Source organism: Nothoprocta perdicaria, unplaced genomic scaffold (assembly GCF_003342845.1).
Source record: "Nothoprocta perdicaria isolate Ctin4 unplaced genomic scaffold, notPer1 scaffold_2, whole genome shotgun sequence".
NCBI lineage: Eukaryota > Metazoa > Chordata > Aves > Tinamiformes > Tinamidae > Nothoprocta > Nothoprocta perdicaria.
The window spans coordinates 5252217-5275227 of NW_020455204.1; the positions used below are offsets into that span (position 1 = coordinate 5252217).

At 48.4% G+C, this 23011-nt stretch overlaps 1 protein-coding gene across 3 annotated transcripts in view; it reads right to left on the reverse strand.

Annotated features, from left to right (window-relative positions):
- Positions 1–4208: 4208 nt before the first annotated feature.
- Positions 4209–23011, reverse strand: part of ULK1 (unc-51 like autophagy activating kinase 1) — a 73220-nt gene continuing 54417 nt past the window's right edge. Inside the window, exons 17-28 of one of the 3 annotated variants that reach the window (XM_026037669.1) lie at positions 19916–20067; positions 19003–19086; positions 18182–18444; positions 17344–17528; positions 16308–16423; positions 15571–15714; positions 12893–13080; positions 10040–10218; positions 9800–9918; positions 7884–8041; positions 7535–7670; positions 4209–6176 (exon numbers count right to left, since the gene is read on the reverse strand). In XM_026037669.1, the coding sequence (XP_025893454.1) occupies positions 6121–6176; positions 7535–7670; positions 7884–8041; positions 9800–9918; positions 10040–10218; positions 12893–13080; positions 15571–15714; positions 16308–16423; positions 17344–17528; positions 18182–18444; positions 19003–19086; positions 19916–20067 (1780 nt within the window). In that variant the 3' untranslated portion in view covers positions 4209–6120. The remainder of the gene's footprint in view (positions 6177–7534; positions 7671–7883; positions 8042–9799; positions 9919–10039; positions 10219–12892; positions 13081–15570; positions 15715–16307; positions 16424–17343; positions 17529–18181; positions 18445–19002; positions 19087–19915; positions 20068–23011) is intronic. The other 2 variants (XM_026037671.1, XM_026037670.1) reach the window with 2 other exon arrangements.

The window sequence follows — 23011 nt, forward strand, 5'->3', positions numbered from 1 at the left end:
ATCCCCAAACGCCCCTGCCAACCCCAACGGTGCCGTAAAGGCTTCGGAGTTCCCACTAGGACCTTCATATTTACTGCAAGGAACCGTCAAGCCAAGCGTTCGTCTTCTGTAGCTGAAGTTTTGGGCCATCTTTGGGCTTTCTGGGCAACCACTCCTGCCACTGCAGGACTGGGCACTTAAGTCTGGCTCTGGCAGTGTGAAGTCTTCATGCCCTGCTCYGAGTAGTGATTCCAATACCCGCTTCTCTATGAGCCTCTCGGAAAAACAAACAAAAAGAGTCTCCCCTTCCTCCCCCTCACATTGTGTCCTACCTGCAGGAGGCTGAAATCAGCCCTGCAGGAGCAGAACACCTAAACACCCAGTGAAGCAACCCGCCCTGCTCAGGCACCGAGGAGACAGCGTTTCAGCACGCTCCGTGTTGGGAAACGCCTGCCCCGAACASCTTGTTCCCGTCGGGCCGCTCTGACAGCCCCAGCTCCCCGCACGCGTCTTTTCCGAGGACCGTCACCACTCGAGAGCCCCCATCCATCACTTCCAGCCAAGTGTCCCGTCACCACCAGACACTCCAGCCAGAACACAGGTCCGTTCTCACTGGGGAGGGACACAGCACTGTGCAGAGCTGGATCTGAACGGTGTGAGGCTTGGAGAGGATCCGTCTGTAATTGGTGATTGCCGGCAGCACAGACCTGCCCCGGTGAATTAACGTGCTCCCTGTCCACGCAAGCCAATGCATGAGACGRTGCAAAGAGACCTAAGCCAGGAAGCTCCCGTGGGTCCGCACAGCGTTTGCTGGTGCGCGGCAACCCGGCACGACAGGCTGACTTCCCTCGCACGGGAGCTTCAGACACTGCAGGCAAAGAGCCACAAAAGCAGCCGTGTTCGACAGGCGGGGAGGTGCCTGGGACCAGGGATCCCAGCAGCAGCACTCGGGTCCCAGCGAGGGCTGGTGAAGGGTCAACCACGAACGTTTTGAAACTCGGCTCCTCTTTGTCCCTGCTAAGGAAAGACCCCTGTGTTTGGTGGTATCTTCTTAGGCTCCTTCTTAGAAATACATCAACACACRTAGAATCACAGAATGATTAAGGTTCTTCCTCACRTGGAGATGGAACTTGCTGTGTTCCAACTTGTACCCATTGCCCCTTGTCCTATAACCAGCCACCACTGAGAAGAGCTTGGCCCCTTCCTCCCTACATTCCTCCTTCATGAGCTTAGACATATTAATCAGWTCCCCTCTCAACCTTCTCTTCTCCAGAGGAAACAGGGCCAACACATTTCCTGGGAGCACAAAAATCCCTTGTCAGGTCTCAACCAGCATGGGGAGGATGGGGATCTTGTCTCTAAAGTCCCTAAAAACACTGTTTTCACCACTGAACTGCACCAGGGAAATCAGTCTCCCTACCCTGCGTTGACCATTCCCACCCAGGCCAACACTAATCACGGGCACTAGTTCCAGCAATGCACAAGTTGGGGTTTTGCCCTTTCAAGCCCTGCTGCCAGGAGGTGCCTCTGTTGACTTCTCCTGCCCAAAAGAGCCATATCCATTTCCCAGCTCTGGGGACAGATCCATGAGGGCTTCCACAGGTGTTCTGGGCAGTGCTCCCAAGCGGCAGGAGCACCAAGACCAGCCCAAATGCCCATATGCAGAAGGGGATGTCGAGGTAACCAGCACCCGGCTGAAGGATGAGGTGAACACGTTACCTCCCCCTGGAAAAACAAAGTGTTGAAAGGAAAGAAGTTGGCAGCTAAAATTGGAATACTTGATCTTTATATCCCCTTGGTTTCAAGCACACCCACCCGTTCCTGCTTCCTTGATGTCACCAGGCCACTTCTGATCTTTGATAGCTGAATGAGCGTGTTTGTGCTGACGTACATGCCAACAACTAAATATAAAGTATGGGAACACAGCCAAGCGCGCTGGGAGACTTGCTTGGGCTTGTTTTCAGCTGGAAATCAACGGCTACAAAACAGCACAATAAACATCTAGAAAGTTGGGCAATTTTCACTGGTGTGTTTGAACTTTTCAGGCCTCACGGTTTAGAGCTTTTAGGAGAGACTCTTTATTTGTGTTGTTTAAAGGCTCCTGCTAGCACTTTCCCCGCTTTGCTCTGCTGCCTGTGAAAAGAGTCCTATGGATTCAGCAGAGCATTCCCAATCCAATGGGGCCYGCAGTGACTCCCCTTTTAGGTTTAAGTTCCCATACGAACCTTTTAACTSCCTCACGGAGGCTTCAAAGGAAGCATCTCCCTTCCCCGGGAATTCCTGGAGCGTCTCCCGCTCATGTGTGGACAGTCCATTAAATAACGCGGCGCCTGCCGCAGAGCCCAGCGCTTCCAGGCAGGACGCGCCATGTCCAGCCCCCTTGGTGGGAAAGGGACGGGAAACAGAGCTTAGAAATAGGCCTGGGCGAGAAATAAACAATCCCAGTTCACGTAAAACTAGGAGTTTGAAATAAGAGCTTTGCTTACAAAAAAACCCAGAAAGTCTCGTAACTGCCCGGGGGGGCAGCGGGCAGGAGTCTCCCTGGGGATGCTTGAGGCCAACAATAACATCCACATGCTGAGTTTTGGGAAAGGATCGTGGAATTATTGTCACCCCCTTCGAGATTACGTGGGTAAGACTTAGGCGGGCAAGAGAAAACAAAGCTGTGAGCCATTTGTTCTGCTAAAATAGCACAAATCCCGCAGGGAAATGTTTAATCCAACGTAGAAGTACCCAAATCTCATCGCTCCTCCCACGCTTCATCTGGAAGTCCGCTGCTTATACGGCAATAAGCTCCCCAGCTCTAACGATAAAATAAAGCTGGCTAAATAAATCAGGAAATAAATCATGTTTTTAACCATTGGCTTGCATGAAAACAACAGTAACAACTGACACTCATCCCCTCGCCTTTTAATATCGGCACTGGATGCCTGCATCAGGGACTAAATTTTCAACAGGCTGATCCTGCAAATTCTAAAACCTGGTTTCTTGCCTCAAACGTCACCCTCTGTGGGAAGCAGACACCAGCGCTTTCCCCTCCGAAGGGCAGGGCTGCTAGAACGGCACGTGGCAAACGCTGCACTGGGACCCCGCAGCAACAGAAACGTTATCAGGTTCAGAAAATACACAGGCCGCTAACAATTTCAAATCAATTTTATTTTCTTAAATTGGTGTTATACGATTTAAAGCCAAAAAAAGTCACACAAAACACAAATTAAAAAAAAAAAAAAGTCGACAAAGTATCAAGCATTACCTTATAAAGAACAACATCATACGCTCTCATAAACCTGAAGATACGCGTTATTAGACTGAGGTTTCTTGAAATCTAATAAAGACGCTACACACAAACGCTGCAACAGTAACAAAGCCATGACAATAGCAAGTGGACTACGCTAGCAACTTCAACCATGTTTTTCTCTCTTTTTTATTTATTTATTTTTTTTGCATTCCTTGTTGTCTACAAAGCAATAAATATTTTTTCACCAAAAAAGTTGGTTTCACGCTACATGCAATTAGATAAAAAATAAAGTCACCAAAGTGATGGCAAAATAAATCACCTGTCTGATTTTTTTTTTCATTTTTTCATTTTTTTTTTTTTTTAATTCAAGCACAGTGGCTAAGTTTCAAGTATTGAGAGAAAACATATATATATACACATGTATGTGTTTGCGTGCGTACATGTACATACACACACATACACACACGTCGAACTGTATGTATATACACAAACACATACATATATATATTGGTTGTAGGTCTGTAAACCACAATTGTTTTTGGAGCAATATATATTGGTGTACATTGAATGTGGACAATTTTGGTACATTCAAGTAGTTAAGTACAGCTGGAAGGTTAGTGCTGAGCTTGCCAYGTACATGGATCGTTGAACCTGCAGCACGGACAAGTCCTGGGCTCTTCTTCTCCTTGGCTGGAAGGTACCGGGGCYGCGGGGCATCGGGGGGCAGAGGCCTTGGTGCTCTCGTCCTGCGGGACCTGCAGGAAGCCCTTGCCGAGCTGGTAACACCCTTCTGGAAGCAGCTTAGGTCTCTTTGACATTTTTGGCCACAGGCTGGGGGGTATTTTATTGTTTTTCTTTTCTATATTGTTTTTTTTTTTCTATATTTGCTTTTTTTAGGCACAAGCACAAGCCACAGAAGCAGCGGGTTGTGAAGGGAGAATGTAACGGAGACCTGATACTGAGGAATTTCGGTGAGCTGCACTCTGACTTCCCTGTATCCAAAGTATTTTTTAATTTCATTATCAGCGTTCCCGCTCTCCGATGAGAAACATCCACGTTGCCGAAGATGATGCCAGCTCAGAAGTCAACCAAGTCGCTCCTTGGAACCCCCGCAACGTATCCCACGGACCRTGCAAAAACGGCGAGGAAAAAAAAAGCCATGAGGACTTAACCACCGTGTGCAAAACATTATTAGATCCCCAAAAACAAAGCCTGAGGTTTTCGAGTTGCTTTCCAAGATCCTTTTCTGCCCAGCGCTAACAAAATACTGCCACGACTCTGATAAGTTAAGACACACACATGCGCCCGCGGCCGGCGGGGAAGGCGGCCAGCTCCCCGCGCGCCCGCCCACAGCACCCCAGCTCACCCCGCACTCCAGCCACGCACACCCACAGTCTCATTTGGCTACAGAGGCTCTTCAGAAGAAATGCTGAACATAAAACCGAACACTACAAGATTTCTTTATAAAAAGTAAGCAGCAAATAAAACCTTTTTTTTTTTTTTTTTCTTAAAAAAAGAAGAATGCGTCTCCAATTGTAATGTGTAGGATCTTAACGCCTGTTCTTGAGCTCTTAAAAAGCAAGGAGCTTTATATCGACTGTCCTTAAAAGAACACTTAAATAAAATACAAAACAAAAATTATCTTGGTACTGCCAGACTGCAAGTCAGCTTTGCCTGGTGTGGAGGAGGAATCGCACGGACTCTGCCGTGCTTTTTGCCTCACACTCACGAGATACAGTACAGTTAAATACATACAGTTACACACAAACCCTATATATCAACATATATTCACCCTTAGGAATACATATCAATATACGCACACACGTAGTGCAATCGAACAACCAGGAAGCGAGGGAAGGAATAAGAAGAAGCGCATTCCTAACAGTCGTGATGCTCCTGGGTTGTCGTGTGTTGCAAAGTCAACTTCTCAAAGTTCCCACAGTGTGTAAAGTGCTCCTTTGATTCACAAAGCTAGTGTTTTCAGGTCGGGGACAGGGGGGACGGGAGAGGGGCTCTAACCAACAGCTGAAAGCAGGACAGCGCTCGTGCTTCCTYGGGCAGATATGTACGGAGAGGCTGAGCTGAACAGCCCGCAGTTTTAACCCTGGTCCCGCTGAGCGCAGGGACCAAGGAGGATGTTTGGGCTTCTTGCGGACGCGGGGACGTTTTGTGGCGCGTTGGCTTCTTGTTTCCCGGGCAGAGMCTCTGTCCCTGCGTCGTCTGTCCACCCCGTGGGGGGCTTGGGCTGTGCCGGCTGCACCACGTCCCCAGCCCCGCTCAGCCTGCAGATACGGGGAGCTGCTCCAGCCCTACRTGGAGCCGAGTCCCCCTCTCTGCCACGCAGCAAGAGCTCCAAGGCAAAACCATGGAGGGGAAGGGGCTGGGAGGAGAGGGAGGGGAGCCTCGGCTTGCCAGGAAGCGCTAAGGTGCCTGGCTCTCAGCTGGGCTAGGGGAAAGTCACAAACTGGCCTTGATTTCTGAACGACACCCTCCAACGTTAACTGAAGCCAGCAGTTTCAGCACATCCATTGCCCGCAATGGAAACAGCACTGGAATACCCTGTTCTTAAACAAGAGGGATAGGCAGTCTTTTCCTTCAAAGTGCTGGGAAGAAGTGGAATTATATCCTTCATCCCCCTCTGCCAACGAGGGAAACCTTTCCACATCAYCTATGTCTTCACCCAGGCTTTTGGGCAGGGAAGTTTTGTGCTCGCTGCAGTCACACATATCCACAAGGGACTCGGAGTCTGTGGCACAACTTCCCAAAGCCTCCAAATACAGAGCATTGAGCAGTTCACCCTCCAGGTCTCCTCCCGCCAGGATCATTTCTTGCCACAGCAGCAGGTGTTGGAAGCAGAAAGTGATCAGCTGGGGTGAGATGTGTGGGGGGGATGAACCTTGAGATCAGGCGCAGAACCCCGACAGCAGAGCCGAGAGCCGCCGCTCGATGCACAGTTTGCCTGGGAGAGAAAGACACCGAAAATCAACTTTTCATTTTCCTAGCACTGTAAGTACTTATTCCAGGTGAGGYTCTAACCAAAAACACTCCACTGAGGGGTGGAATAATCAGAACTCTATCAAAGAAAACCAGGAGGCAGAAGTTCCAATGGAAGCATCAAGATGCTGTGAAGGATCACTGTCTGCCACCACCAGTTTATCCATTTTAAGTTAAAGGAGTGACTTCATCAGCAGCTAAGGTGGCTCAAGGTCTCAATGACCTTTGTCATGGCTTAAATCAGAGAGAACAAGCACAGCCCAGCCTGGTCAGTGCCAGATTCCTGTCTGCACCAGCCCAGGAACACTATTTCAAAAGCTTTAAGTTTGCTGGAACTCGTTCCTCTACCGTGAAGGCTTTCTCATTTCCAAGTTCATTACCTTACTTTTGAGAAACAAATAACACACACATGTATCAGATATAAAATGGAAACCAAACCTACTAGAGCCTACCAGGCAGCAACTCAGTCAGGAAGTGGGATATCAGTGGGGGGAAGAAATCTATTAGGGGCATGAACCAGGAATTTGTATCTCCGGACAAAAGATGTGCCTTAGGTTTGTAAAAAATGGTGCCCTGGAAGCTGCTTAGCATCTCCTATAGACCCCATGCAGTGCTGTACACTCTGCTCTCCTTGGCTGAGCCTCGGGCCGGTGTTAAGGCTGGTGATAATTAACTGCCTGATTGCCTGGGAGGCAGAGCTCCCACCTCAGCACCGATCCGAGGGCTGTCTRTGTGCGGAGCAGCAGGGCCGCGTTTGGGATGCAGCCCACGGGACACGGTCACCAGGCAGCAGCGGGAGGAGCYGCCGGCGCCCGCTGTGTCCCCTCCCTTCGGCGGCTGCGGGGCGCCCTGGGCTCTGACAGRGCAGAGCAAGGCCCAGGCAAGCTGCTCTGCACAGGCTGCCACCCCAGCCCGGCGCCTGCCCGACACGGAGCTGCTGAAGCCCTCGTCTTGTCCAGCAGCAGCTTCGTGTTCCCAAGCGCTCYGCGCAACCGGACGGATGGTCCTGGCTGGAAACCAAACACAGGTCTTGGCTACTGCCAAACCACTTCCTTCAGTAAGTTCTCCCACGCATCTAAAGTTCAGCAAGCTCTGGCAAAAGCAGAGCAGCTCTCAAAATATGGCCTGTGTTCCCAACCAGTTTTCTCACTGGGAAAGCAGAAGGCCTGGTGGCCAGAAGAAATTACAAGTCAAGAAATCTCTACCATGTCCACTAAAGTGCAGCCAAACACACAAAAGGATGCTGGATCCTGAAACTCCTGATCCATGCAGCTAGAAAAAACACAGCATGGTCTAGTGAGAAACCAGGCACTGAACACTCACATTTATTGATGTTTTCTATGTCTCCCTGCTCGGTGATGATGTTCAAGAGCCCCTCCATCAGCAGCAGGGCCTTGTGGTACCTCTGTGCACAGTCCTCCCGGTGGTGGAACATCTCATCCAGGGCTGCAGATTGCACCTACAGGCAACAAACCCATGCAAGAGCTTATTCCCAGATCAGATYCAGTTCTCCCACCACTGCCCCTCTGCTGCGAGACCATGTCCTTGTCCAGCCCTCCAAGGGCTTCACATGGTATCAGGAATTAAATCATTTAAGGGCATGGACAGAAATTGCTAGTGCCCACCCGTGGCTCTGCACTGAGCCCATTCCCTGGCACCGTGGGGTTATTACCATCTGCACAGCGTAGCTGAAGATGAGCTTCTCTGCGGTGATGCTGTTGATGCGATCCATGAGTTTCTGTTTGTCCAAGAAGAACCTCTGGAGCCTCATGTTGAGGCAGTGGCAGGACGACACGCTGGATTTGTAAAGCTCATTCAGCTTCTTCACAACTAGGGCAAAGGAAGGAAACGCTTTGGGCTCCACTTTCAGTTCTCCCTGTGCCTCCCATTCCTCATGCACAGGACTCCATATAAACAACCCAGAGCCCAATGGGTTGTATTAAGGCCATTATGAGACCAATAGGTGCAGACCAACCCCCTGCACCAGCAGGGTTTTGTCTTTCTCCTGTCCTTTGTCACCTTCACCAGTTAGAGGCCTGCACATGGCAACACCTACACACAGGCCCAGGGCACCTGAGGCCAGGTCTATTTTTGTTTCTAGCAGCTGCCTCAGGGCAAAGCACTTTGCACTGTGCAAGTTGTCTCACACATCACCAGAGGCAGCAGCTGTGCCAGACACAAAGTTTCTGTGAACTGATGGGTACTGATGTGCTGTGAAAAAGCTCGGGACTCCCGGAGAGCTGTGAGAGGCAAGCACGGACAGGCAGCCCTGACTAGGGCAGAGCGGGGCTCTCCTGGGGATCTGCTGTCCCATYAGGGGCTGGAAGGGCAGCCTTGCTCTGAAAGAAGTTGGAAGTGGGAAACTCAAAGCTCCTAGATGGAATCAGGAGGGAGAAATCAAGAACTCCTTAGAAGGGTTTGTGCTTGAAAACCCAAGGCAGACTTTATTTCTTAAAGCAAACAAACARAGCAATGTCCTCATTAATAAAATTCAATCAGAGCTCTGAACATTGCCCAATCTACTGTAAACAAAAGCAGCAAGCTGTGGGTAGGGACTCTGCCTGGCACACACTACCAGGGACAACCTGGAGCACCCCCTTGTCCCATTTCCCCACTTGGCCCATGGGATCAAGTTATGCAAGTACCCTGAAAACCTTCTTTTCCCTGAGGAGAACCTCAGTTGTTGTGTGGGCAGGGAAATAAGGAGAGAGCCTTGCCCAATTCCCCCAGCCAAYGGAGGAGCGCTGCCATCATCTCCCACTGCAAATCTGTCCATGAAGAGGAACAAATTGCTCGAGTTCTAATGACTTTCCCAGTAGTCTGGGTATGTGGAAGACGTGTAGGGAAATCTGTGTTTCTCCAAAATACTCACTACAACATACATGTGCACATATTCTCTGCTTTTTCTTTTATTTATTATTATTTTTTTTTATATATGCACCCTCTCCTTCAAGTCAGCACAGGTACTTTCAAAGATTAAGCCCTACGGAAAGGAGGCTGAGGGGTCAAGAACTTCTTGTGCTTCAAGAATCTCCTTCAGTATTATAATAATGGTAGTTTTTAAATGACTTTTTTTTTCTCTCTAATCACTGAATCACAGTCAGTTCACACCATAATCAACAAGAAATCAGGCAGTCAGATGCAAATATAAGGCCATGAGAGAGCAGCAAATAAGCAACTCTGGTGTTACCAGTATTTTACTTCCTGTGTTTTCATTTCACTTGAAAATCATCATTGCCAAGACATGTCTCACTTTGCCAAATAAGCACTTACTAGGACGTGTAATTAAAGTGGACTTACATCAAGTGCAAATAAGTATCTGAGATAGAGGCATACAAGAGTCAGATAAGAGATATTCCCCTCTCGCTAATTAGCCCTGGAGATTCACAAAGGAGCATAAGGAGGAGGAGGAGTTTTGAGTACTGTGTATGTATAAAAAAACACCCTGAAGGAAAGGCCTTGCCCTGCATGGGGACAATGAGGAACAAGCACATGTAGGGGCTCACATTCACCCAAGCTCTTCCCTGGCCTTGTGGTGCTTTAAATACTCCCATTTTGGGACAGCTGTGCTGCAGTGCAGCCCCTTACCTTGCTTGACGGTGGAGGAGAGGCACAGCTTGCCTGCCTTGATCTGCTCTATGGCTGTCTGCAGGCCAGAGGACAGAAGCTCTGCTACTTTCAGGTACAGCACCAGCTGCTCTGCATAGCTGCAAAGAAAGCACATTGCAATGCAGACAGATGAGCAGGGCGACGAGGTTACAGCAGCGAGCATCCCAGATGATTTCCAGCAGGGAATGCCAGCACTGGAATTCCAGCACTTTCCCTCACCTCCATTCCCGGCTGAGGAGGCTGATCTGGTCGGCCACCACGCTCTCCTGCAGCTGGTACTCGGACGCCACGGAGCTGCTCATCTCACTGGARCTGCCTTTGAGGGCAGCGATTTCCATCACGTAGTGGACGAAGGCCAGCGTGAAGCGCAGGCTGCGCAGGATGTCCGTGTGCTCTTGCTGTGGAAGGGAACACAAGGTGGGTCACACGGCGGAGCGGGCAGGACAGTAGGGCCGCTCACCTGGCAGTGGGACTCATCCAGGTTTACAACAAGTGACACAAGTGACAACAAGAGGTTAGAAATCCCTCTGCACCTCTGCTCTGGGAAGGAGCGTTCGGCTGAGCACTGGGCCCACCACCACCCGGCCCCTCCACATTCAAAGCAGCAGGGACAGCCCTAGGACAGATATTTACAGGCAGTTCCCTGGACAAGCTGGCAAGATTTGCTCCGAGTCTAGCCACGCTCTTCCCAAGGAGTGTTCAGACTCCTTTGGAAGCCAACTTGGAAGACGGAGAGAGCCTGCRCCGTGGGCCCAGCTCTGCTCCCCATCACAGCAACACTGGTGCAAGCGATTGGGGGTTTCAGGAGAGTGGAAACCTCCTACTTCAAGGAGGCTGCAAACACAGCTTGTCTCRCCCTGTACCTGATGCCCTCACTTAGCTCTAAGTCTGCACATGCTACTGGTTCAGCATAGCTGAACCCTGGGTGAGGTGCTCGGAAGGAAACAARGACAACATTTTTATCTGTGACTCCTGTCTGGTCAGCGAGGGAAGAGAGACTCTCACCCTAAGTGTTATSCTCCTTTCAAAGCAGTTTCTCTTCTGCTATTACGGATCAAAGGGGATTTATCCCATTTCTGGGAAGCTGCATCGCCCAAATCACACACAAGCTTTTTTTGGGAAAGTTGCATTTATGGAAAAACTGAATTCTTGTGGGTCCTACCAAATGAACGGCTGTCTGGATCAAAGGCAGTTTCACTGTTCCTTCTTAGCCTCTGCAGAAAAGTAGTTCATTTTTTTGACCTTCAAATATTTAGTGGGTTGATTCTCTCAAAGAAGGATTGGTCAGGATCTTCCCTACATGAATTTGGGTCAGGGATATGCCTCAAGTTCTGTATGCTTTGGCGTGCTTGGTTTTTTTAATTCACTGGCTCAGGAACTTGGCTTCTACAGCAGCTTTGAATATCTGAAATACAAATCTCTCTTCTATTATACTGCTACCTGGACAGACTGGTGAGGTAAGGAAACGTTATCTCCATCTTCCTCTTTTCTCTTTAGAAGCAGAGGGGAAGTCAGTGATTTAGCAACTGCCAAGTCACACACACAGTTTGTGGCAGGGCAGGAAACTGAGTTGAGATCTGGCAGGTCTCAGCCTGGTATCTCTAACCAAAGCACTGGCCTTTCCCTCTGCTTATATACTTGGGTTTACTAAATGCACTGCAGTTCCTGGCCTTGTTTGGCACTGTGAGACAAACTTGGAAACCTAACCTTCAATTTGCCTTGTCTGCACTTAGGAAACTTTTTTCAAATGAGAGCAAAACCATCTATCTGAATGTAACAGCAATGCTCAAGATAAATAAGGCTGCTTAAAAAGCAAGATTTCACGTCCTGAAAATGTCAGCAGAAAGCAGAAAACTGGCCAGGTTTGTGTTCCAGTCAAATCCCCAGCGTACAAAGGGGTCTCCAAATATGCCAAGCGGATTTGGTGCCAGAAAGGCTGTGACAGGCAAATGGATTGCTGTGCTCAGCAGAAGAAACAACCAAACCAAAACGACTCACTATGGACATGGGAAGCTGAGCTGAGTGGTACRAATGAGATGGAGCTGATACTGTCTTAGAATATTTCCCTTCTAACCCTGAGGAGTGGTGGCAGCTAGCAGATCCCCATACTTGTGGGTCTCTGCAGAAGAATGATGCTTAAAAAAATTTACTACTATTTGAATCACATTAGTGTTGAAATCCTAGTTTTGTGGCTCTGCAGGTAAACACAGAAATGCAATCCAATGGAAAAATGAGAAAAATCTGAGCTAAATACAATCTGGAATAGCAGATCAAACCCACATTCGTAGAACGATGTGTGCAGATCTCTGCAGTATCTGGGAGATTTTAGCAACAGCAGCAAAATTTGGATACAAAAAACCTTCCCCAGTGCTGGGCAGCCAAGGAGATAATAGGAATAGAGCTGAAACCATGGCTGAATCTGCCTCCCACCTCTATTGCACATGGACAGCCTGACCTACATTTCAAATATATCTCAGCTACAGACGCATCTGCTCTGCTTCAGCCTCACTTCAGCCTGCAAAGAAGGGGACCCTGGCAGCCTTTCAGCTTCACAAGCCTGTTCTGCTGTTCTGGTGCAGACTTTAAGTCCTCCTGCCTTAAGCAACATGTCAGGTTTATATTTTTTTCAGGTTCTTTCATTAGAGGCTGTATCACTGACTCCCCAAGTACATGCAGAGGGTAGTCATTTGACACAGTAAGCTACTCACTCTCTCAAATTAACTGTTACCAATGCTGAACCTTAYAAAGGAAAAATCACAAACCACCTAGGTTTTCTTCAGAAATGGTCAATAYAGAACGTGTCAGATAACTGATATTTCCAGCCTTCAGGTTTTGCAAATGACAAGTAATATCCCCAGACATGGGCTGTCCCAAGGCCCCAAGTAATGAGGCTCAAAAGTTGCTCTGCTAAATGTGTCCTGAGCTTTCTGCACACTGTGCGAGCTCTCCCGGAGTCAATTCACATCATCAGGTCACATCTCTCCGCAAGCAGGGGGTCATTCGATCTGTGGATGTATTTTCCTTTTACCCTCCCTCTCCTCTTCCCCTTCCAAGACCCTGCCATGCACCCACCTCCATGAGTGTCTCTTCAGGCAACTCAGGTGCCTCAAACGTAACAGCACCTTCCAGGTTAGCTGTGATGGGGTCAGCAAAGGCGTACCGGAGACTCGAGGGGCCTTCCACGATGTCCCCACCAGCTCCCATTGCCAGGTGTCTGCCAGTGAACGAGCCTCCAGAACTGAGAGAGCTGGAAGACCCCACTGAAAAGAAAAACAAACACGGACATCAATATTTTAACACCAGACCAGGTATTCCTCAGCCAGACTGAGGTCCTCCTGCCATGGTGGGATGCAGGATCCCATCTCTGACAGGGGTCAGCAACAGGCACTTGGAGAGCGATGCAAGGTCCCTGGACCCTGGATCGTGAACAACCACTCCCATGTAAGCTCCTCATCATCTCAGCTTATCAACTCCAGCACATTCAGTGCACCTTCCAGAACATTTGTTATTCACAGAAACAATTACAGAAGCTTTGTTTCTCCTCTCCCTTCCCAAAGACTTTCAAATTCTGCTTCAGTATCTTGTGCTTATTTTATCATATGCCACTACAGTCAACTCTACATCATGGTTCAGCACAGTTTGAACTCTGGGTTTTATACTTCTGGTAAATGAAGTTTATTATAGTTTTTAAACGTGAGCAATTTAGATGGATGCCAGAAGGGCTTTCCACTACATTCCCCACACTTCTGCTTCCTTCTCTTGACAAATGGGAGTCCGGGCACAGGGTAAGTTACACCCTAGTTCAGAATGCAGGAAATCCTGTCCAGTGTTGCATCCATCACAGTTCTCTAACATCACCTCCTCCCCCTTTTGCCCATTGAATCCACCTCATGAGCATATCACATATAAAGATAAATACTTTAAAAGGAACTTCTGTCCCTGGGTATTCATGCTACATTCATTTCCATAGGGCTTGACACTCCCTGAGCTTGCTCTTTTGCAGAGGGATATGTTCTGCCCAACAGGAAGATGCTAATCCCAGCTGCAAGACTGTGCTAACTCTACCCCAGTGATAGACAGTTCTGCACTGTCACTACCTGGGTAGAAGGCGTTCTGCCCCTGTGCAGTTTATTTGCTGCTCTACCCTGCCTCCAGGAGGCTCAGCAAGGCAGAGCCTCCCTTCCTCCAGAACCTCTCCTGCAGCCAGCAGCTACATGCAGCACTAAGCAGACACCAAGAGACTGACACGGTACTTCTAGGTGACCCTGTGTGTGCAGAGGCTTGGACTAGATGATCTCTAGAGGTCCTTTCCAACTTTAATGATTCTATGATTCTGTGATTYCAGATCTTTCAGAGACACCACCATATTCCAAGCATCCTGTATTTCCAGGACACCRCTTGCAGAGGTTTTTATCATGATGTGTTAAAAGGCTCTGTCAAGCAATCTTACTCAGGGCTGGCACAAGCATTTGGGTTATAGAGCCTCAACCTGCAAAGTCCCCTTCCCTTTTGTGTGTTGGCTATTACTAAAGGAGYTGCTGCCAGACCAGGCTTGCCAAGCGTCACTGTTTGCCTGCTCTCTTGGCTGAGTGCTCTGCGTGAGTTTTAGGTTTAGTTTCCTCCTCTTCCATGGATCCCATCTGAGATCCTGTTTTGCAGACCTTGAAGATCCAAATACCAGCCCCCTAGAAACGTGGGCTTGGATCTGCTTCCAAGTTGCCGCAAAAGAAATACAGGAAGCCTGATTTCCCTATTCAAAACATTTCAGTGGGAACGAGAGGTCCTCACACAAAGCAGTTGCTACCTTGGCTACGAGCCAGTCAGACACTTTGCAAGAGAGTCCCTGCCCTACAGAGCTTGCACTCAGAACAGACAAAACAAAAGAAGGATTATGATCCCAACTTTCCAGACAGATAATCAAGGTCTGAGTGGGTTTCGTTATGAGAGAAACCCAAGTTACAGCCAGGAACTGAGTCCGTATGTCCCCCCCCTTCCCAGTAAAGTAGTTTATTTGTGGTTACATCCAAACCTTCTTTGTGGTAATTAAGAACAACAGGGTCGACAACATTCAGATGAGGAACAACCCAGACAAAAACCCAATCAGGCCAAAAACGCAAGCAGATGTGTCCAAATATTTTCTTAAACTGAACATAAACTCCAGCTCCTGGACTGTTTACCCCAGAAGGGCCACACCAGAGCCTCAGCAGCTGCCTGATGAGACCAGAGTGCTGTCATCTCAAAATGATGGTTCTGCCCAACAGGAAAGCATTCTGCTTTTCCTACATAAGCAACTTGGGGCATAATTAACACCATTAGTACTTCTGCATAAAGAGCAAAAGTACTTTCCTAACAGTACTTGTGCATCAGTTACGTTTGGCTGTTGCAGTTTACCCAAAACCCAGGAGGAAACCATCGGAATGCAATCTTTGCAGCCGCTGCCCTATCAGCAACCACTGGGCCTAGGAACAGCTGCAGCTTTACTCCTGAAGTGGAGCAAAATGAAGTAAAACAAAAACACAGCTGGGCTCTCTCCTCCAGCACTAGACACCAAAATGCCCTTGGGCTTGTGCAAAGTTAACAGCAACAAGGGGGATGGCAGGAAYTGGTGCAAGAACCTGAGAGGCATTTTGCCCAGCCGAGCTCCGCACGGCCCTGTGGCACCCCCGAGTTCTCCGGCCGTGTTCAACAACGAGAGGCACGGCCCGGAGCTCTGACATTCGCAGTGGAACAGRAGGGTAGCAGCCCTTTACCTGAAAACATCCTCGTCCTCGTGGTCTGTGGGGGGGTTGTTCCACTGGGAGGGGATCCGACAGTAAAAACCACTGGGGACGGACTGGCAGAGCCCCCCGCCCGGGCACCAGYGTGCAGGGTCCCTCCGTAAGCACCTGAGGGAGCTGGGGAGACAGTTGAAAGGTGCAGACTGGCATTACAGGAGTGTCCCTCGGAGCACGGTTGCCTCCCCCAGCAGCCTGCTGTTCCTGCACGCTCTCCAGAGAGCCGTGGGTGCCAGGACAGGCCGAGGCTCCCGTTGGAAGCCCCCCCTGAGAGCATCACCAAGCCAGGCTGCCAGGCACCACAGCACGGGAGCCTGGCAGCGTTTTGCACCGCTGCAGCTGCTCTCCSCTCCTCGCTCCCCAACCTGCAAGCCCAGGAACACCCACCCTTGCAAGGCCCTTCACAGCGGGGCTGCCTGCCACCAAGTCCCCACTCCCATGTGATAGCACAGCCAGAAGGGGCCAAGAGAGGAAGCCCTGCCTACAAAAATCACACCGCTGGCCAGCAATTACACAGCACGCGTAACCCACAGACCTCAGARCCTTCCACAAAGGAAGCAAACATCATTACACTCTTCACACACAGCAGTCACTTCCTACATCAAGAGCCACCAGATAAGAAGCCTCCCATCCACGAGAGAGACGCAGGGAAACCCTTGTCCCCCAGCCCCAGCCAGGACATCCTGCCAGAGCTGCCTGGGCTCTCCCGCTACCTGCGATTTCCATCGGCTTCTCGTTGTTCAGGCTGTCATTGCTGCCAGCTTCCGAGATCTGTGCCCCAAAGGCAGCCTTGAGAAGCAGGTCGGTGAGCCTGCCCGTGCTCAGCGATCTAAAAAGAGGACAAACAACATGATTCAGGAAGTCAYCAGCATGTTTGGGGCACAAGATCCCCGCTAACTTCTGCTCCAGGCTGTACCACTCCCAGTGCTCCCCTCTTTAACACCATCCAGCAAATGTCTGGTGCAGAGCAGACATAACCACAGGCCCTTTCCCCTTGTAACAAAGCACCCAAAGCTTCTCCTGATACTTGCAGAAAGCTTAGGACTACTGCAACTAATTGCAGCCATGCAATTACTGAATGCAGCATTACCATAACACAGAAATTGTCTTTATGGGAAGATATCAAAGTTAATTTCTTCCCTTAAGGAATAAGAGGTCTTCATGTCCCAACAGGCAAGCCTGGAGCACTCTGAATACCATAATCCATGATCACTGGAGAAACTACAAAGACTGGAGAAACTGCAAACTACAGGTAGACAGATAAGGAAAATTAATGTGAAGACTTAAGCAGATCTCCATCCTGCAGTGGTCATGACAGTCACCAGCTAAGTTTCAAGCAGCTCTCTGAAGACCCAGGCCAACTGCATGGTTGATGAGGGACATCTCTCAGAGACAGGCTCCAAAAGAAACAAGGAACGTATTTGCATCATTGCAGGGAGCCGGGTCTAATTCCCAAACCCTTGATCCCTGCTTGATGAAACCTTGGGCAGTAAAACCCAGCGTGAAGCTGCAGGCAATCTTTTGCATTTGAAAAACTAGGCCATGGTCTGATGATGTAGAGGAAGACTCTAAAATCTGCATAACATCTGCTTGCAACCCAAGGGTGCTAGCTCATTACTGCCGAACATTTGCAGATGCTACATTATAACCTAAGAAGTGCTGGGGTGTGAAATTCATCCCATCCCTCCTGAGACAGGGAGGGAAGCACCACACGTGTGTTTATACTTCAGAGCAGCCAGCAGAGCTCACCTGCCCTTGATCTCCTCCACAGGCCTCAACCCCAAGCCAGTCTGCTGGCAGTGGAAATGACCCATCTCCTTCAGATCCGGCAGCGTCTTGTTCCGTGTTGGAGTCATCATGACCCCTTGATGGGCCAAGAGTGTGAGGAGATTCTGGGAACTTGGTGTTTTGGGAAATTCAAAGGGGGACACAGCCTAGGGAGGAGGAAAAAAATGAAAAAAAAAAAAAAAAAAAAAAAGAGAAATCTGTCTTTAAAATCAAAGGATTGAGATTATTTTTCCCTTTTTTTTTTTAAATCTAAAATTAAACTGAAATATATCTGAAATAAAGAGGCAGAAATCCCAGTGCACACAGTTACTTGCCCCTAGCCCCAGAAAAAATAAAAAGAAAAGCAAAAAAAATCCTGCTGAAAAACTGCAGCAGCCAACACAGAGAGCAAAYGCTGTCCCGGTGCCAGCTCCACACGAGACACGGGGGCTGCCACCTGCTAAACCGGCTGCCATCTCCACCGGGCATTCCCAGGGGGCACACGCCTGCGTCACAAGCCAAGTCACTGCGCGCAGATCAACCTAGACATGACAGCTCACTAATGCACTTATGTCCTAATCTGGGCAGCAACTTTTCTGAGCCTGTCTAAATCTCTGGACAGCGCTCAGATGGCTGACACCATTGCCAAGGGGGATCTGTCCATGAAGAACTGGGGCATCGGCACATTCCCCACGGATCACTAAATAGAGCTTGAGGAAGGGGGAAGAGCGGGTGATAAATCCAGGCCAGTTATGTGATCACACAGTATTTCAACCCCAAACAATCTACCAGATCAAGTCGAGAGACCCAGAAGAAATACCTTCGTGGGGGAGCCCATGATAGTTGGCAGAGGGCTCCTCTGCATGAACTCAGACAGCTTTGGGGAGGACCTGAGCTGCCGGCAGTGCTGCAGGCCGTGCACCTGCAGCGGCTGGTTCACTGCCGCGTGGCCAAAGTGAGCAACTAAAGGATCAGAGTGCTGCTTGGTTATCTTCTGCCTGCAGGAATGCAAATCGGACAGGTTGGGTGCGCTGTGGAGCCGGGAGCCCATCCCTCGAGGAGAGTGCTCGGGTGCTGAGGCACCTGGAGGGCACAAACACAGTGACAAACCACATAACTCCCTGGTACCGAAAAGACAGCCGGATCTCAGGATTCACTAAGACATCCAAAGGCGTAAGTTTGTATTGGGTTCTTCAGCTTAAAATATTCAATGGATGCATATGGATGGTCAGTGCCACAGATCTTCTAGACCTGACCAGGGTTTGACCTACAGGCGAAGCAGACATGAAGAGCAGACACAAAAATTATGGCCGGACTTTTCCCTTTCACTGCAGCCCTGACATGAGCAGCAAGGAAACTGCACATGAAGCAGTCCTTGTGGCAGATGGGGAAGTCAGGAGGGCTCTACTCAATCCACTACCTTCAGACACCAAAATCAAGAGTTTCTGTGACACAAGATCTGTCAAGCACTGGAAGAGACTGGGGACCTGAACGGAGTAATTCCTGCTCCTACCAACATGCAGAAATCCTGGTTGACCAACAACCAAGAGAAGCTTCCAAGGACTGTACTCCATCTTGGATAATCTGAAACCATGGACTGACCTTACCCAAAGGAATAATGAAGGAAAGTAAGCAACGTACCAACCACAGGAATCCGGTTTCTCATTTCTGCTCCGAGAGAGCAGGGGATAACAGTCTGGTTAGGCTGCTCGGGGATCGTCCCAACTTTGAGAGAAACACAACCAATATGTTAATTCAGTGTTAATTTTCCATAGACAACAACAACACTAGGCACGGACCCACTTTATAGGAAGACACTTGCCATCTCTCACCTCCTCTGCCCTAACTGTATAGTGAAAAGATCAACAACTCCCATAAAAAAGGAAAAAAACAAGTTCTAACTGTCATTAACTTATAATTAAGTTTTAATCTGGTTTTGCTTAAGTTAATTGAGAAGTAAAATATGAATAGATCTGCATATGTCCACTGAAAGAGACTTATAAATACAGGATTATATAGGACTGGGGGTATAGAATAGATGCAGAATAGCTAGTTACATCAGAGTCCATTCATTTACAGAAACTAGCAAATTCCAACAGTTGCACACTAGGGCTTTTCCCCTTGGATTTCAATTGCTAGTTAGCCTGTGGATCAGGCCACCAGCTACTCAGATAGCTGCTCTGAACTCACTCTGGGCAGTCAGTTCAGACCCTCTCAAAGCCAGTGAGAATTGCTCCAACAGAAGCTGGGTTCCATTTTTATCGCTCCAGCCTGAGATGGTACAAAAACATATTTTGCACTTAGAGGAGCCCTCTCAGGAAGATTACAAAATGTTTCCTGCCAAAACCAAAACAAAGCTTGCATCTTATGAGGAAGATAAGCACCTTCTTCTCTATTTTACTACAAGTCAAAACATTTGTCAAACGGACATGCCATGAGAGAACCCAACAACTTCAATTCCCCATTACCCGGCAGCCACAGCTGGTCATAACCTCTCTATGGAGAGGACACCCTTGATTTTATTAGGGCAGCAATATTCCCGCTGGCAGCTTACCTTGTGGAGATGGCATAAACGGCTTGGCACCACCAAATGAGAGCTTCCTGGAGCTGGGCACAGATCCATGCTCTCCAGCATAAGGRGGCGAAGCACCAGTTTTAGGAAAACCAAGAGGGCTGGTACTGCTGGATCTCCGCACCGTCCCAGACCTTGGTGGAAACAACAGCAATGAACAGATCACTTCAGCTACCAGTTAAGAAGAACAAGAAAAACTGTACCACTGTCTGGCTCAAGCCTAGGTACTTCCACAGAAGTGAATCCTCCTGACTGTTTATCCTCCATCAAAATCCCACTGCACGAGGATTACCATCTTAATAGACATTTATGTAGCCCTAGCTCTCAAATCCAAACAAAATTTCACAAAACAAAGGGGAAAAAGAATGAGATTAGCTTAAATGCAYGCAGAAAACCCTACCATTTTTAAGAATCATACTTGGACTCTTTCAGGTATCTAGAACAATTATGAACAAGTAACAGCTCCRTAACTTGCCCTATCCTGGCTACTGTTGACACAATGCACTCAGAGGGCTTTACTTGAGTGTTCCCTGTCTGCTGTGCCACACACGCCCTTGTTGGAGCAGCCTGTTAATTAGAAAGCTCTGCAAGTGCCTGCCATGTCATACAGAGTCAAGCTGTGCCAAACGAACTGCTCCTCAGCATCGCTTTGGTTCAGATCAGCAGAGGAGACAAAGTCAAACAGAGTAGGGCCTGGTTGTCAGATCTAAACCATCTCTGTACCACCCAGAGGAATAACTCTCTAGGTTGGGATGTTCAGAACTATCTGGGTGTCCAGTGTTTTTATCTCCTTGTAAAACCCCACCTGGAAGGGTTAAGATTAATTTGTGCAGGCCAACCAGCACCCTGATGCAGGAAACTCAAGTATTTCCCAGTTGCTACAAAGGGACAGAAGAGGGAAACTAGAGTAGAGGAGAAGTCARTGCAGCCACATCACCTCTCTGGAAACAACTGGGGATTTGGTGTATTGAGTATTTCTTAATATTCCAATGTCTGCATTGCACAGTAAGAACATGCACTCAAACATTCTCTGCTTACTGAAATGCAGTTTTACCTCTGCAGGTTCCTTCACTAAGATTCCCATCACAGTCAACTACATAAGAAAACACTCCTTTCATTACATCTTTAATTTTACTCTTCATTTGGAAACAATATTTTCCTTATTAAAAGGATATTGGTCTCAGCCAGTAGGTGTTTTTTTGGACAGAAATCATTGAATCATTTGAGGAGAAGKAAAAAAAAATAAAAAAGAGCTCACATCATTGAAAGATACTGTCACCCAGACACCCCTCCTCTCCCTCCAGCGCAGGCTGAAGCTGAGCACACAGGTCAGAACAGAACAGACACAGGCATATGGAGGAATAGCAGGAATGGCAAAGTCATCTTGATCAACTATCACTGTACCACTCAACAACACCGTTCAGGAAGCTTTACTTTACACCATGTTTCGGGGGGGAAAAAAAAAAAAGTCTTTTTGGGGGTTTAATGGTTTAATTCTCCTCCTTTCCTTCAATGTCTTATTAAAGTGCCTCAGCCAGATGAATCCACACTCCATTCATATGATTGGAAAAAAAATGGGAATTCTTTAAAGCTTCAACCTTAAACATCTCTCTGGGTGCCAGGTTGCTCTGCATTTTAGCACTATCAAGTGCCCAGCCCTGAAGCAAAATGAGTGATTACACGCACATACACACAAAAGGGAACAGGAACCCAAGAGGATGAAAAGGCTCTCTCTGCTATTGAGAAACCTGGTATTTTTCCCCCATCTTTTTAACTCTCCGTAATATAAGCCAGCCAAAAGGCTGACTCTACCTATCATGAACTTTCAGAAAAACATCCAGCTGATTGCAGCTGCTGAGCGATGAGGAATGCCAAGCACCACCTGCAAGACACGGCGTAAGCAGAYGAGCAGGACAGGTGATGTGGTCAAAAGTAAGTGCACATAATTACCACCTCCACCAGCAACTTATCTTGCCACAAACAAGCTACATGACACAGGCTCGCACCTGCCCGTGCGACAACAGTATCTTTTTTCAAAAAGCACATTTTATAGTTTTTAGTCAAATGACTTGCCAGGCATGACCAGGCATTTGGCTGTAATGGCTCATTTTGTACTCGTGATGGAAAACTGGAATCATTAAATGCCTAAGGAAGTTTCCCTCTTCCATTCTTGAGGGATGGCTGCTGAATTTGGTGATGAGAGGAAGTGATCATGAGAGATAAACATGGCTTCCTCAGGCAGAAAGAAAACATGACGCCAGTGATTTTGAGAAGATGCTAAAAGCAGAGCATGAATCATCTGATTGCGCCCATTCCTCGAGTTCCTCTGCAGGGACGATGCTAATCTCATCATTACACTGTGCTGACTAAAAGAAGCAAAACAGGACAGTTCATCCCAGGCTGGTGGCCTCAGGCTGTGACCTGAACGCCAGAGTCTGCTGCCATGTCGGGGGACCCTGGGCACATCCTCTACGTGCTTCCCAGAGCTCCCCCTTCGTGTGTTACATGGGTAACCAGCATGTTTGTCTTCGGCCCAAAGCTAAAAGGACCCACGTTTTGCCCTAAGTAAAGGGCACCTGAGAAACTCTAAGAAATTCCCCTGAACGACCTGGGCTGTCAGGTTAACTCTCATCTCAGAACAGTGAGAACCATGAATTCCAYGTGACAGAAGCCTGCTGTTTCATGCAAGCCCAATCCATGAGCAYGGARCTCAGGAAGGTGGCTCGATGGTGCAAGGCTGCGTCCGGTTCCTCCTCGCGGCCCTTCAAAATGTGGATTCTGCCTCACAGGCATAAATTGCTCATGACTTAATCAGGCTGCATAACCACATTAATATGCAACTCATGTGAGATGCATCACCCGTGGCGTGACTAGCCATGGGAACAGGTGAAGGTGGAGCCAGGTAAGTGTTGCTGCCCCATTAATTTTAGATGTTTTTCTCAAATTTTGCTTCTRTAAAGACACCTGCTAAATAAATGGTTCTCTCCACTTGAATATCCAAGTCGCATCTAGCATTAAAAAAAAGTCAGATTCACAAAGGGCTCAGCCTGCACTGAAAATTCACAAGAGCCACCACAC